Raw genomic sequence first — 16334 nt, 5'->3', positions numbered from 1 at the left:
TTGTCTGAAATATTGTCGTTAATTATTTGGAGCCAACTTGGTCTGTCTGTTATCAACTTATCTCCTGAACTACTGAACAGATTTTAATGAAACTTTCATCAAATAATCATTTCCTGTACATCTACAACTGATTAACATTTGGAGCAAACCCAATTCAAGATGGCTACCACAGCCAACTCACATTAGAAAACACAAAAATGGTCACAATTCAGTCAATTTGACAGGTCTTGTGCTAATATTTGGTATGCTTTTAGCTGAAAGTGAGCTGCAACACATACTCCATGTGCTACACATTATGCAAGATCTTTGCTTAAAACTATAGCAATCACTGTTGGAGTCAATCCCATTTGTCTGTTAGCAACGTATTTCCTCAACCACAGAGTGGATTGTAATGGCACTTTCAAAAAGTAGTCATTGCATGTATATTTACAAGTAATTAACTTTCAGAGTCAATCCAATTCAAGATGGATGCCACAGCTAACTGACATTAGCCAGCACAAAAAACGACTATCCCTAAGTCAATTTTACAGATATTGAGCTAAAATTTGGTGTGGTAGTAGCTGAGTCGTTCACAACACATACTTTGAGTGTAATGTCTGTCAAAATTCAATGAGCTTGCACATTATGTCAATTTCAACATAAAATGTTTTAGGTTAAAACTCCGGCCTGAAAAGAATGCTAGGCCTTTAATTTATTAATGCAATCACTGAGCACAATCTAAAGCAAAAACTGATTAAACCTTCTGGCAAATTGGAACAGTGAGCTTTTCTTTCCTGTATTTATTTATTTTTTTCCCCCTCTGCAGTTTTTGCATTTCGTTCTAGGAGGACCTGGAGCACATATTCGTTGTCTGTGTCGGGTTTTTTTTTTGCCCTGGACGTTAGTGCCAGCTTGTGCGATGAGCGCGTACAGTAGCTGCTTGGGCTGCGCTGACACTCCCCGCGGGGCCGTTCCTCCTTTAAAATGTCACGCAAAAGGTCAGAGGTTGAGTCTGAATGAAAAGCAGAAAGTGTAAAAGAGAGAAATCACTGGGGCTGGCTTGATATTGACATTTGTGTTTTTGTTTTTTTGTTTTTTTCCCCCACAAAATGGATCTAAGAAATCTACTCTGTTGGGAATATAAGTACTGAAGAAGCAAAAGGAAGTGAAGTCTTTTAAAAATATAAGAAAAGAAGCAAAATAATATGGATTGAATGTAAGCTTTTTCAAAAAAAACAAAAAACAAAAAAAACAGGAGTACAGATACGAAAGATGCGAGCCATTGAAGGAAATAAAACAAAGAATTTATTCAAGTTTAAATCAGACATTACGACAAGCATGAAGATTTCTGACAACACTGGGGACATTTTCGCTTTCCAAAAAACAAGAAGGAAAAAAAAGAAAGATTCAGAATGCACAGAATTCAAGTATAAGAGCATCAGGATGTCTATATGATGAAAAAAAAAACAAAGTGCAGATTTTTCAAACGTCTACATTACAGATTGCACAGATAAATCGTAATTTACAGCAGGTTTAATCCTTTGTCGTGTTGTTATTTACATTCATCTGTCCAACACGCCGAGTCTCCAAAGACGTCCTCGGGAACGGGCCCGTGTCCCTCAGTACTGTTTGATGAGCTTTCGTCTCTGCGAGGTCTTCCTCAGCAGATGCCTGTAGTCGTACGGATTGTCCGTGGCTCGGCTCTCCGTGGAGGACATCCTGGGGACGGAGCGTCTGTCGAGCACAAGAGAAAACATGGGGCGAAATGCAGAAAAACGGGACACAGAAAAGCTATAAGGATTATTGGAAAGATGACAAGCAGGCAAAATGATAAAATGAAGGAGCAAGCATTTTGTTTTCAGGATGGGTTCAGTTATTAAACATTTGTACGGAGCTGTCTGAGGTAGAATCTTTGACATAAATTTGCCCTTTTCGCAGCGGTGGTCTGTCAATTTTAGAATCAAATGTGAACTCAGAACTACAGATAGATCTCCCAACTTCTAATTTATAGGGATAGCTTAAAGTAGCTATCAGTACTCAGTATCTTACCTGCAGTAGAGTATTATCAGCTTGTAGTATTTCGCTCAGGTGAGTCTAGTTAACAGCTGTTCGGAGCGGGGCCAAGACCCAAATCCTAAAATAACTCCAACTTTAAACATTTTATAGCGGTTTGCCCAAAATCTATCTTACAAACCAGTTTTAAATTAGATTGTTAGTTATATAGAATTATGTTTGTGCTAACAAATAGCACCCGCTGCTAGCTGGAGCACGTTCGGTGCAGCCTGGCGTTCTTCCTGCAGGAATCATCTAATATTTCTGCAGGTATGACTGTCGTCATGAAAGGTAGTTGATTATGTGTGTGTTGGTTGGCTGTCTGTTAGCAAAATAGCTCATGAACCACTGAGCGGATTTTATTGAAACTTTCAGCACCTAATCGTCTGAGGTACTTCTACAACTGATTACTATTTGGAGTCAACTCACATCAAGATGGTCGACACAGCTAATTGACAGTTCGGTGTGGGAGTAGCTGAGAGTCATCCCCAAAACATACTCCTTCAGGGAATGCATATACCACCCAAGAATGATTACATAACAGCGTTCACATGAGGCGCTATAAAGGTTTAAAGACCAGAGTTGTTTTAAGGTGGTAGAAATTTGCTTTTGTCAGACTAGCCATTAGCTCATCAGTTTGTTCAGAGCTTTATTTCTCCACACTGAAGCTGTTCAAAGAGTTATATCTACATCTTCCCACTGACCCCCTCTCTTTAATGTATTTTGCACATGAAGTTCGTACCTGTTGTCTTTGGCTGGTTTGGGAAGTTCTGGTTCAGACACGGCCCTCTCTCTCTGCGGTCGACCGGACCCCGCTGGTGTCTGCTCCGTGGACTCCCCCCTGTCCACGGACCGACCCCTGTCAGGCGCGTCCTGCAACGCGTCCTGTGACGTGTCCTGCGACGCGTCCTCCGTGGCGATAGACGGTTCGGACCTACTGGTGGACAGGGTGGGGTAGTACTGGTCGTCCACATCCAGCTGCTTCCCTGGACTGGAGCGCAAAGAAAGGAGGATGGACTGAGTGCCGGCTTTGAGACATGGTTTCTCTGTTCAAAGCTAAAAAGAACACATTAGGTTTCTTAATAAGATTCTACAGGGATTCCCTGTAGATTGTGTCACCTCAAGGGAGTAAATGTAGTAAAAAAAAACTAAGTAAATTGAACATTTCGACACACAATCTGCAGTTTGTAATTCAACATAATCCTGCATTTATTGATGAACATTCAATATATCAAGCGTGGCAGCAAAATGCTCTAAAAGCAATTGAAATTGCAATTTAAAATATGTTACAAAACAATAACAAATGCTTACACAGTCTCAAACATTTCTTACTGTTGACAAAAGGTTTATGAAATGAAAAAGTATATATATATATATATATATATATATATATATATATATTGATGCTTTTTTGACTCCATAGATAGTTTCTGTTGAGGAAGAACATGAATTTCCAGTAAGGAAAACATCCATCCATCCATCCATCCATCCATCCATCCAAAACTGACAGCAACCTTTCTAAAAATCGTTTGTGTGAACTGCAACAAACTCTGTTTCTCCAAACTGAGGTTGTTCTAAAAGCCATCTACAACAGGTATGATATTGCTTATAAACCTTTCATGGAATCCCACTGAAGAAGATCTAAAAAACTGCTTTAACCCGCATTTGCAGTGCAGTTTGTTCCCACTGGAGTACAGACTCAGGGGCTTTAGGGTTAAGAGACGTTTTCATGAGTTCATGTTGCATCTCACAGAGACAGAATGCAACATAGCTGTGACCATAACGTACCCCAGTGGCACACAGTCTTCCCCTATTTTCCCTTCTTTGTGACTTCCATCGCGTTTACTATCACCACCTTCGCACATTTCGCTCCTTATCGCCCATGTTTCCCCATCTCCCAGCCTCCTTTCGCTGTCAGCTCCATCCAGCAACGCCATCGCTTCTCCTGACCTTCTCATCCTTAATGATGCATGTAAACTGCTCCTGTCCATCGCTGGCTTTATTTATCTGCTTACAAATTATTACCCTTGATGTTTAGTGCTGTGTTGAACGGTGTGTGTGTGTGTGCACGCATCAAGGTGGCTCTGTGTGTGTGTGTGTGTGTCTCTTTCAAACTGCTGTGATAAAGCACTCTGGCCTCTTGCTTGTTCAGCCATCCCTATCTGTCTATCTTCACCTCCTCACTCTGGGCGGTACACTCACCTTGTGTCTTGTGCAAAACATACATATGCATGAATGCACACATGAACACAGACCTTCTAGTAACTTCTTTCTCCTCTGTGCCTACAGAATATATAGGATTTCTAAATTTACAGGACAAAAAAACCCTCCAAAAAAAGGATAAGCAGTTTAAAAAAAAAAAAAAAGATGTGTGTGTGTCTCTGCAGACCAATTTTAGATCTGGACAATGTTCTTATATCGACATAAGCCATTACTCCAAACCAAGTGTTGAAAGCAAGAAAGGCAACAAGCCAAACCCTTGAAAAAAAGAAGTGATAATTTGTTAAAATGAAGTTGTAATAGTAACTGGGCACTTACTCCTCCTTCCTCGGCTTGCGTTTATCATCCTGGAGAGATCTCTGAGAGGAAAAAGAACAATTCATTACCTTTTCAACCAACAGCTAAATCTTTAAATGACTAATTATCCCATCATTTGTGGCTGTTATTGCTTAAAATAAGTTTCCGTTGAGTTCTTTTTAAATGAGTTGAACAACAGCTTTAAAATGAGGACACACGTGATATACTGTATTTGACTACAGGTTTGGGCACCAAAACAAACTGGATGAGGTTTTGAAGCTGCAGACTGACAGCGTTAAAAATAATCGATTCTCTGCTGAACGGATGTCTCTACGTTGAGCTATTGAACACTGAAATCACTTACGTAAAGAAAACAACAAATAAAATTAGGTGCTTTTAGTGCAAAAGATAAACTACTTCAGGAAATAGACAAAAAAAAGTTTATTCCTTAGGACAACTCAGGGACATTTTGTGGTAACAACAACGACAACAACAAAAAAAAGGCAATCAAAGGTTTATTGTCAAAGCCGAAAGCTGTAAAAAGCTGTTTCTGTTTCAGAGCTTTGTTGTGGAAAAGTACCCCTAAATCAATCCCCATCTTTTTTTACGACTTACATGGATAAGTGTGTAATAAGTGGAGTCCTCCGGTGAATTTAGAGTTTTTGGCTGCTGCGTTCTGCGGGGGGCCCTTGAGAGTCTCTTCTCGGCTGAAAAAGAAGCAGACGGTGAAAAACAACGAGTTGGTTTCATCTAAAACTCGTGCTTTTGTTCCTTAACAAAAGAGGAAAACAAAATGCATCGCCTTCCTCCTTAGAAAAGATATTGTGACCCTCGATGACAGGATTGTGTCGACATACGTGCTTAAGTTAGGGTTTAAACTTGTAGATTAGTGATTACAGATTTGTAAACCAAGCTGTTTCCCCCTGTAATTAAAATTATCTGACTAATAAATTTAATTTTATGCAGAAAGTCAAATACAAGTTGACTGGAAATAATACCAATCTGTGACATATCACGCTTTTCTCATGACAGCTGAAAACGATCTGAAATCATCAGTAAACCAGGGAAGTACCATGGCAATGATGGTGAAGATTTATAATTTAAAAGTCAGTGGGATCTTTTAAATACAATTGACTGAATCACTGGAGTGATTGAATGAAACCTGCTGGTACTTTTTCTTACTGCAAGGCTTTTACCCAGTTTGACTCTTCCGCTGAGAAACAACTTTTGACTCAAAGCGTCCGATAACTGAGCAGCCGTGCATATTTTCTGTAGGTCCGTGAGTTTGTGTCAAGCTGCTCAACATCTCTCGCGCTGCATCGCAATCAGTCATAGTTTTTTCGAGCGATCGGACAATATCCCCCATCTATGTTATTGCAGTTATAAATACATTCGAGCGACCTTTGCCTGTTGCTCGTTATTAATGTTCACGTTGGGGGGAAAACAATCCATCATGTGCAGAAGCTCTCAGGTAAAGAAGATGAAAAGTGTCAAACGTTATTGAGCAACTCCATCCAAAAGGTCATTCTCTTTCGCACCAACAAGTAAAGCTAATTGTGCTCGCCATCGTATTAATTCCTGCCGTAATTGTTGGCTCACAAAACATGATTAACATTTGACGACCTTTGCTGTGAGGAACAACATGACTGGCGTTCTTCTGCTTTCATCGCGTGGGGCAAGCATGATTCGGGTTCAGCTTATTGTGTCAGTAAAATTTATGAGGACAGATTAGCTCTGTCTGTGGAGAAATTACTTGGAGTTGATGAAGAGTGTTATTTTCCAGCATTTGTGCAATAACACAGATAATTCAATTTATTCAACCTCAGGCAATTTGCTGTGCTGGGAAAATGCCTTTAAAGGGCAAGCGGGCCTGTATTGAAGAAAGACTTCCACTTCAGTGTCTTTATTTTATGTAGCTGGAAGCTAACTTAGCCTAGCATAAATAATAAAAACAGAAATAGTAAAACTAACTTTGTATGATGTTACAAAACCTACAAGCTAATCATTTGCTAGATGGGTACATTTCTTTTTTATTTAAATGTTTCCCAACTTATTCAGTTTATTTATTTTTATGTTAAAGTTAAATTTGATCAATTTTTTAAAAAAGTAATACACAGTTGTTTTTTTTTTGTTTTTTTTTTAAAAGAACTCGGCATCAAAATAGCTTGATAAACAAAACCGATAACTTGGTTAACTCCAAAACCAACCTTACCCCTAACACTTTTGGTATTCTTTTAAAAAAGTCAAATACAGAGCAAAAGTTGCAGTTATAATCTTACTATCTTTTTGTCTTGTGTAGTGTTAACAGAGTGCATTTCTTTTCAGATTTTGTTTTGTTGCCCGTTCTAAGTAGAATATTACTACTTTTTAATAATCATCAATATCTGCAATACCTAAAATCCACAAGATTTACTAAAACAAACTTTTTAAATGTAATTTCAAGACATTATGTGCAAAAAAGACAGGTAAACAATATGACTTATTATATAAGAGGAATTTGAAGAAAATTTGCCAACAAATGCACCACATTTTTACAGTGCAGGATGTTAGAAATACAAACACAGGGCTCCTTCTTCATGTCCTCCTGACTACCAATAGTTCAAATATGTCTTTTCTGGAGGACATTTGTAAACCTGAATATCTCCCACCCACTACATACTTCTGAATGAACTCCTTTTTCTATCTGCAGAGGACATTTAGGGCTTTTCATTGATACCACATGTGAAGCGATGGGGCCAATTACCTTACAAAGATTGGGGAAGTTTAAAAAAACTGTGATTGGACAATACATTTTTTTTCCCTGGTAGTCAGGAGGAGATTCTGTTCTGTCCTATTAACCTGGATCCAAGTTTGTATAGTAGTGTAGTTTATGTACAAAAACTATAAATACAATCAAGATCAAATATTTGGTCAAAGAATAAAGTGTTTCCCAACATTTCAAACTCCGATTCTTTGCAACATCTGCACAATACTGACTGTAGCCCATAATCTACTGACTTAATGGCTCTTCTCTCTCTTAAAATTATTACAGACATACAGTAAGAAGTTGTAAACTTGAGGGAAATTAGAAGGAGTTAAAGAGGATTTATCCTTGTGTTCTGGCAGCAAACTAAAGTTATATTGTTATGAGCTCATATTTCAGCAGCTGGAAGTATAGGAAAAGATTATGATTGCCTGTAATTCTTGTAATTATCTTTTTAAGAGTTAGATATGTATATATACCATTCACAGGCTAATGTAAACCCCAATGAAGCAAAATTTTTCACCCAAAGAGCTAATTAACGGCAGAATAATTACAATGGCAAATCCAATTCAGAATCTGATCTCATGAACAAAATTATTCCATTATTTCTATGAGACACCTGAACCTATTATGACTGTCACATTTCAGCTGCCAGCTAGTTTTTTTTTTTTGTGACGACTCCAAACTTTCCATTTGCCGCTTCCCCCTTTTACCACCCTGAAACCAATTACAGCTATCAGCCATGCAAACTAGATTTAATTTTTAATGACAGACTGAGAGGTGAGGCGCTTCCTGTTTTGGCACTTGGCTTTTCTTGGTTTTCCTCATCTGATGAAATTGCTTGACAGGGAAACAAGAATGCTGTTCCTCAATAACACTGTTGTCTGCTTAAGAGAGGTGGCAATAAAATGAAAATAAAAAAAAATAAAATAAAATAAAATCTGACTGAATGAGCATCAATTTCTGCCTCAATTTCAAGTAATTTTCTTTCTGTTAAAAGGAATAAATTACTTTCAGTTTTTGGTGTCTGAACCCATCATTTTCCAGTGTCTGATATATTTAGAGCAGGATACCCCAAAAGGACAGTAAAAACTGAAATATCTCCTCCTTGACTGACAATCTTAATTATATGAGGCTTCATGCTTTCAAAAACAGGGCGAAAAGTTCACATTAACCTCAGGTCAATGTGTGCCAGCATTATAAATTATTTTCAATGCTTCATAATCTGTTTTTCACCGATCCAATCTCACTTATCTTACCTGACTGAATCTGTGGGGCATAGCCATTGATTGCTTTTCCTCTCACAAACATGCCATTGTTTTCGGGATTTGATTGATGGGCCTGGATAATCTCATTCAGCTTCTGCTGCAGGGCCGCAAAGTCCTGAGAAGTTTTTGCAATCTGTTGAAGACATTACAGAACATATGATTGGAATAATGTCTAGGAAACAGGGTGACTGTTTTTGTTTAAAGCTATTGGGGGTTCACAATCGACTGCTTTTAGCCTGACTGGTGATCGGTCGATTTTTTTCCCTGTCAGTAAGTGAATGCACCATAGTCAAGGCGCTAATTATTGGTAGCAACGGTGTCTTTGGTGTGGAAGTTTTTACCAAGTCAAGAAGATTCAGAGTTAGTTATTTATGTTATGTGTTCAAATAAGGTCAGAGCAAACATGTGTGTCAAAGGAATGAAGGAAACTAGCTTTTTTACAGGGAAGCCTGCTGTTCATATAGGCTAAGGGCTTCCAATGACGAACCAACTGCCTCTGGGTTTTAGACCAATTGATTTTGAGATTAAATTTGAGATCTAAGTAGTTAAAATCAACTGGAATGCCCCCAAAATTTGGAATCCTGGTTCGAAAAACTGGAGATCCTTGACCGGACCTAAACCTCAACATCCAATATGGCTGCCTCGCTCATAAAAAGTAGTCATAGCTGCAGCAATAAACTTTTTATTGTCCCTTCTGCCAGTTTGTATCATTAAATCAGTCACACACACACAGTGCTGTGCTTCCTCTAATCGGAAACATGTTGCTATAGATGTGAACGCATGGAAACATCTTTTTCGGCTTGTATCGCTAATAATAGTTATCTTGGTTCCTGAACACAACATTAGTAAAGTCTCTTGGTTTTCTGAGTTGCTACTGGAACATGGTTAATGTGACATCATTTGAAGAAAACGTAAAAGATCTTTAATGTGAACATTTTTATTTTAAACAAACAGTCACATTTTCAAATCAGCCAGAAAATAAAAAAAGGTTATTTCTTTTCAGTTAGGTAAAGTTTTTACAGAAAAATCAGAATTGGTATTAACAAGTCAGAGCTGTAAAAAGATCAGAAACTGGAAGGGGTCTAGAAAACTAAAACTGGTGCATTTTTAGTGTTTACCTCTTCTGAGAAGTTTTCCAGCTGCTCAGCTTCATTTTTGGCTGCTTCCTTGTTGGCCTTCAGGTTCTTCCTGTCCTTGTATCCCCTGAAGTTACTCTGGAGCTTCACTGCGGCCTCTTCTTCCTCCTGCCTTTCTTTCTCAACATCGGTTTCCTTTTTCCGCTCAATCACCACATCAGTAACATCCAACACTTTGTCCTCATCTTCAAGTTCTTGCTCTGACTCGCTGACAGCCACATTTTCCTCCTTGGCTTTTTGTTGGGCCTCTTTCTCAGCTTTTAGCTTCTTTCGGTCCCGATGGCCTCTGAAATTACTCTGTAGGACAGTAGCTGCTTTTTCCTCATCCAGTCCATCTGGGTTATCAGATGAAATGTCCTCCTGTGAATCTGGCACTGGTTCTTCTGTCTGCACCACGTTTTCTTCTTGGGTACGTTCCTTCGTCTTTTTCTTGGGAATCTTCCCTTCCTCTTCGAGTCGCTTGCGCTCCTTGTGGCCACGGAAGTTGCTTTGAATCACCACAGCTGCTTTGGTCTCATCTGGGTCATCCAACTTGACGTCATTCGAAGAGACATCTGCAGCAGCTTGAGCTCCTGATGATTCTGTCTCTTCGTTGCAGATTTCTTCCTTGTCACCTGCAGGGCTGCTTCCTTTCTGCTTCTTAGCTGGGATCTTGCCTTCCTCCTGCAACCTCTTCCTCTCTTTATGGCCTCTGAAATTACTCTGGATAACTGTGGCTGCCTTGGCTTCCTCTGCTACGTTGACAGCTTCATTCCCTGGAGTCTTTTCCTGTCCGCTCTCCTCCGCGTTCTGACCTTCCTTTCCTGCATCTGCATCTCGTATCACAGGTTCCTCTCCCACTTCGGTGTGCTCATCATCTTCTGGTACCTGAGTATGATCGCTATCATCATTCTCCTCAGCCTCATAGGTACTTTCATCCTCTTCATCACCTTGTTCATTAGCAGCCTTCCTCAAGTCCTCTCCTGTGTTGTTTGGCTCTTCTTCCTCTTTCTCTTTAATTCGTTCATTTGATAACTCCGTCTCAGCACCAGCCATTGTCGTTTTCCTTTCCTTAAACTTTTTTCTCTCCTTGTAACCCCGATAGTTGCTCTGAAGAACCACAGCAGCTTTTGTTTCCTCCTCCTCATTGTTTTCTTCCTTAGAGGCACTTTCATCAGAAGCGCTTTTTGTCGGTTCTGACGCCGCTTCCTCCTTGTCCTGAAGAGCCTTCTCTTCTTTCTCTTTCTGTTTGGCTTCCCTGGGTACAAGACATTTTCACACATGTCAGAAAACAAGTGAGAGAATATTTTGTCTTGGCTAAATCATTTACATTTTATTTATCTTCTACCGTTTTCTTTGGAAGCTTTTCCTCTCCTTGTGCCCTCTGTAGCGAGCTTGGATCTTCGCTGCTGCTTTATTCTTCTCATCGACCATCTCCTTGTATTTCTTTCTTGCAAGATATCCCCTGCAAACTGAAGCACATAGAAGGGGAAAGCTAAAGCAACCGACCAGTTTTAAAAACACAAAACCTAGATTGTTTTTTATAACTTGTTCTTACCAGCCTGAAACTGAACCATGAAGGCATCAAACTTTGCTTTGCTTTTGTCATCAGCCACCTTCTTCCGAACTTTATGGCCTCTATAAGCTAAAGGTTAAAACATAAATTAGTCCAATTTGTGCAACATTTGATCACCCTTGGGCTCACAACCAAAGAATACAATTTACCAACCTGACTGTAGCACCAGAGCACTCTGTTCTCGCTCTTTTAACATCCGCTGGTACCGTTTGGCTCCCAGCCAGCCTCGGACACAAGCCTGAAGCAGGACGATTCGATGTGTGGCCTGCTGCACCATCAGATTCAGATGCTCAACATGGTAGTACTTTAGGAAAACCTGAGGATCACAACACAGTAGAAACTAAATATGACAAATGACCTTCCCTTCTTCCAGTGGTGAGAGCTTAAGCTGTAAATTCAGAGGAGGATCATTGGGTTCAGTCATTATCTACTAGAGCTGATATCAATTTGATCCTTTTTTTCTGAAGATTCAGATTCTAAAAGGGTCAATATACTGGACAGTGCAAGCTGAAAATCTGATTTGATCATTTTAAAGTGAGAATTTACGTCAGTGACACAATGTTTAATCAGTTTGCTTCAAATATTTACTCACCTTAGTCTTCCCCATTGCCCAGTTCTCCAGGTTGGCCTTCTCCAATATGGCAGCACATGTTTCTGGCGTCACAGCTGGCTCCTCGTGAGCACTGAAAGCCAAGATATAGTACCTGCAAGAACCATTGTATTTATGTGGGCATTATTACAAAAGTAAGCACAACCAGTACACAACTTTTTAACTTTCAACTAAATAAGCTCTTCTCTGGATAAAATGTGGCAAGTCCAAAGGAACCTCTGACCTCTTTATAAAATTAGCAAAGAGAACGCGATGGGAGTAACCCTGCCGCCTGATCTTGGCCGTTTCCAGAACACCGGTGTATCGCAGCTGAACCAGAACCTTCTCTCGGTCGAACTTGTTGGCTTGGCGATCGTTGCTGGGTTTGATGCAGCGCACAAAGTGAGGCTGCCCTGCCACCATTTTGGACAGCAGGTCCATCAGTGAGTACTAGAAAAAACATAAACGAGTTTAAAGCAACAATCAGGAGGAAAGAATGAAGAAAGCTGTCACTGCAGTATGTAAAACGATTAAAATATATTTTACCAATGGGAATAGGTGAAGCCAAAAAAGAAAATCCTAACGAGAAAACACCACAGAAACTCACACTAAAGTTATACTTTATGGTTTGTTTAAAGTTGAAGTGCGTGATGGTGTTCTTATCTACAGAAACACAGTTCTTAATGTTGTCTGTTTACTTATTTTCTTGCACAAAACCCAAAGAAGATGTCAAACCAAGATAGAATTCACTGGATTGTAAACTGTGTGTGTTTTTTGTTAAAAGGCATGATGTTCTATTGGACCTGAAGGTCAAAAATGCCTTGATTAAGAGCCCAACTAATTTACTGAGAACTAAAGTCTTACTCTAAAGTAGGAGGCCACCGTCTGGGTTTTCATGTTGGTCGTTTCCCTGGGATGGTAAGGAGTGTCTCCAGATTCTACTGGCTGAAAAACAAAATGATTAATTACCTCTGTACCCCATAACGTATCCTCTGAACTACACTCTGGTACACTACACTTATGCTTTTATACAAGGTAATGTAGCTGTTCCACATCCTAAATAAGGAAGCACTTTAAGCAAGCATAGTTGGTTCTGCAGCTTGCTTTAATTACAAGTGGACTGCAAAACAGATAAATGGACAAGTGCCAAATCAAGAGCAGCATTTAATTAAGAACAACTTGTCTACATGTATCACAGGAGGTTACAGAAGCATTCACCCTCCTCCTTGAGAGTTTTTTTTACAAGTTTTTATTCTACAGGAAAAAAAAAAAACACTTCAAATTAATGAAGTTAAATATCGGAAAAACTTTAAATAATTATAAAATATATAAAACTTAAAAGTGGTGTGTGCACATGTATTCAGCCCTGTGCTTTGAATGTCCAACCATTACCCCCAGAAGCAACATTTGCAGTAAATAAGATCCATCTGTGAGCAATCTAAGTCTCAAATTATCTGAAGCTGTCAAATAATGTACACCTTTTGTAACAGCCCCCAGTAGAGGTACGGGCTACCACCAAGCAAGAAACAGCATGAAGACCAAGGAACTCTCCACACAGGTCAGATTGAAAGTTGTGAAGAAGTACAAATCTAGGTTGTATTAATATACATACATATGTATGTATGTATATATATATATATGTATATATATATATATATATATATACATATATATATATGTATATATACTTCAACACTGAAAGATGATGCCACCACAGTAAATTTCTCAAAAGGTAATTTGTTTGTTCATCAAAACTCATGTATTGAATTGAACAAGGAGGGCATTAATCAGAGAAACATGAGGTTAAAGATAATCTCGACTGGAGTTGGGCAGCTCTTATGTAAATATGGGAGGATCTATACATTGAACCACTAAAGTGCACTTTGCACGGAGCTGGGCTTTATGAAAGACAGGCCTGGAAAAAGTAATTGCTTAAGTAATAATAATAAAGCAGATTGTTTGGAATTTCTTCCTCAAACATATAGAAGGATGTGCTGGGTGCAGATGAATCTATTAAAGAGATTGTTGGGCATCTAGGACAACACCATGTCATGTACAAATCTAACTCCTCTCATCATACCGAGAATGCCATTGCTACGGTGAAGCATGGTGGTGGAAGCATCATGCTGTGAGATGTTTTTCATTACCAGCTAAAAGAAAGATGGATGGAGCAACATGTTTTTTAGAACTTCTCAAGGGAAACCTATTGAGCCTTTCAGAGATTTGAGACTGAGACAGGGGTTTTTGTTTCAGCAGGACAATGACCCTAAACACAATGATGAAGCAACTCTCCAGTGTCCTGATGCTCAATAATCCAGGTAGAAAAATCTAACAAGGTTGAATCAGGTCCTCTGGACGATTACTTCTTAGATGAGAAGTAATCGTCTAGAGGACCTGACTCAACCTGTTAAATGTCCTGGAAGGGCCAAGTCAAAGTCCAGACGTCAACCCAACTGAGAATCTCTGGTATGGTTTAGAAACTGCTGTACACAAGCAGCACCCATCCAACCTGAAGGAGTTGGAACAATTTTACCATGAAGAATGGACAAAAGTTTCAGTGACTAGATGTGCCAAGTTTAAGGAGAGGTACCTGAAGAAACCTGCTGCTGTAAGCACTGCAAAATTTCCAAAGATTATTGGATCTTTACAGAGGTTATGAGTGCTGAGCACATATGCACACAATACTTTTTGTAGAATTAATATTATAATCAAATGAAAGATCCAATCAAAGTCTAGGTTTCAAGGCAACAAAATGGAAGCATTACTAAGACGGTTTGAGTACTTCTGCAACAAACTGTACTTCGAAAATGACTAAGTTCATCTCAATAACACAACAAATCTTTACTGTGCCTCATAATAAATTAAAAACTACAACAAAACATCCATTGCTTCACAGTAACAGCAATGGGAAACTATTATTTTAGCACAACGTCAGCCTAAAACAGTTTGTACGATTTAAACCATTTAAGGGCAAAGCTTTTGATGTGCTTTTCTTGTTCTAAGATATGCAAATGAATGGAAATAAATTCAAGAACTCATCAAACAGTTTATGTAGATAGCTTCTGTCAATTGCTTTGAGGTTAGCGAATCGCCTTGAGGCTTACATTTAGCAAACACTTCAGTCGTGTTCTGCTGCAATCTAAAGTAAATCACACAAGTAAATACCATAATTAAGTTGCCAGGAGGAGTTTTATTTGAATGTTACCAAAAGGATAGAGAGCCAGGTTGGTTACTTAAGCTTTGGATTGCAAAATTCTGATATATTTAAAGGTATTTATTACTTTGATAGAAGCTATTTAATCAAAGTATTTTGCAAAAATAAAGCATTGTGCTATAAACTCAAATCTACCAAAAACAGAGAAGTAAACAACAATTAATAACAACATAGGGACTGTAATATCTCTAATAACATATCAGCAACAGGCACTCAGACTGCATGGAGGAACAATAGCTACAAATATGAAAGATCTACACAAGATTTAGCTGATCTACGTGTTAAATCTGGATTTATCCATTCATTTGTGGGGTATCTAGAGGTAGAACAAGTTTCTGGAATAAAAGCACAATACATGTGTTGAATGTGCTGATTACCTCACTAAAAGAAAAAGAACTGTATAAGGTTAGCACTCCCATCTTTCATCAAGGAAAACGTGGAAAAAAGAAAAGATAGGAGAAGATGAGAACAGAGTGACCAAGAAAGCTGTAATTATAGCTGAAACAGCGAGTAAAAATAGAAGGCACTGCAGAGACGCAAGTGGCTGAACTTCTTTAGAGGGGATACTTTTGAAGTAAAAAGTATTACAATCATGATGCAGACAGTGGGTTTGTCTTGTACCTTGGCCAAAGTCATAGTCCGAGTCGGAGTCCGCGGGGTTCGCATTGTGTTTGCTCCTTTACCCTTAGTGTGGGCAAGGTTACCTGTGAAATAAACAGAAGGTTAGAAAATACATCAGTTCAGACACAGATCAAACAGGACGTGAGTTTATAACAGGCAGAATCTGCCTACAGTCAGGGAAAGTTTGTTTCTATAGCACCAGTTTGCTCCAAGAGTTTTTGCATGGTAGGTTGTTAGATAAATAATATAAATTAGTTGAATTAAACAGTCCTATAATCAATGTATTAATGCAGTTTATTAATGGTTTAAATTAAATCACAAAGCTGCAGCCAGAGGCTCATTACGTCACGATGGTAACGCCACATCTGTCTTTTACTTCCTGACAGCGCTCTTAATAAGACAGGAAATTCGGCCTCACGTGAACCATTTGTGCAACAACTACAAGTTGGATTGAAAAAGTTTCCAAACAGCACCTGGCAGAAGTGTCTGGTTGTTTCACATGTAAGTTCTTATTTGTCTACAGTGTTTTATGTAGACGATATGCCAAGTCAAAAAGACGCTTCATTTCCAGTTTTAAAGAGCTCAGACACAATGGAGGTAATGCATATGAGAGTTTGGATGTGGGGAGTTTTGAGAGAAAACTAAGTCCTACAGCAGTGA

At 38.9% G+C, this 16334-nt stretch overlaps 1 protein-coding gene across 3 annotated transcripts in view; it reads right to left on the bottom strand.

Annotated features, from left to right (window-relative positions):
- Nucleotides 1-1261: 1261 nt before the first annotated feature.
- myo3a (myosin IIIA) overlaps nt 1262-16334 on the bottom strand; it is a 52854-nt gene continuing 37781 nt past the window's right edge. For 2 of the 3 annotated variants that reach the window (XM_017406827.3, XM_037973048.1), the window contains 14 exons: nt 15675-15757; nt 15431-15472; nt 12704-12784; nt 12084-12289; nt 11843-11954; nt 11404-11566; nt 11233-11319; nt 11023-11146; nt 9678-10932; nt 8551-8692; nt 5164-5255; nt 4570-4610; nt 2774-3022; nt 1262-1713 (listed from right to left, as the gene is read on the bottom strand). In XM_017406827.3, coding sequence (XP_017262316.1) covers nt 1599-1713; nt 2774-3022; nt 4570-4610; nt 5164-5255; nt 8551-8692; nt 9678-10932; nt 11023-11146; nt 11233-11319; nt 11404-11566; nt 11843-11954; nt 12084-12289; nt 12704-12784; nt 15431-15472; nt 15675-15757 — 2792 coding nt within the window. In that variant the 3' untranslated portion in view covers nt 1262-1598. The remainder of the gene's footprint in view (nt 1714-2773; nt 3023-4569; nt 4611-5163; nt 5256-8550; nt 8693-9677; nt 10933-11022; nt 11147-11232; nt 11320-11403; nt 11567-11842; nt 11955-12083; nt 12290-12703; nt 12785-15430; nt 15473-15674; nt 15758-16334) is intronic. The other variant, XM_037973049.1, reaches the window with a different exon arrangement.

Source organism: Kryptolebias marmoratus, linkage group LG21 (assembly GCF_001649575.2).
Source record: "Kryptolebias marmoratus isolate JLee-2015 linkage group LG21, ASM164957v2, whole genome shotgun sequence".
In the NCBI taxonomy this organism is placed as follows: Eukaryota; Metazoa; Chordata; class Actinopteri; order Cyprinodontiformes; family Rivulidae; genus Kryptolebias; species Kryptolebias marmoratus.
The sequence above is the reverse complement of the archived record's forward strand: the minus strand, read 5'-3'. Positions and strand labels throughout refer to the sequence as shown.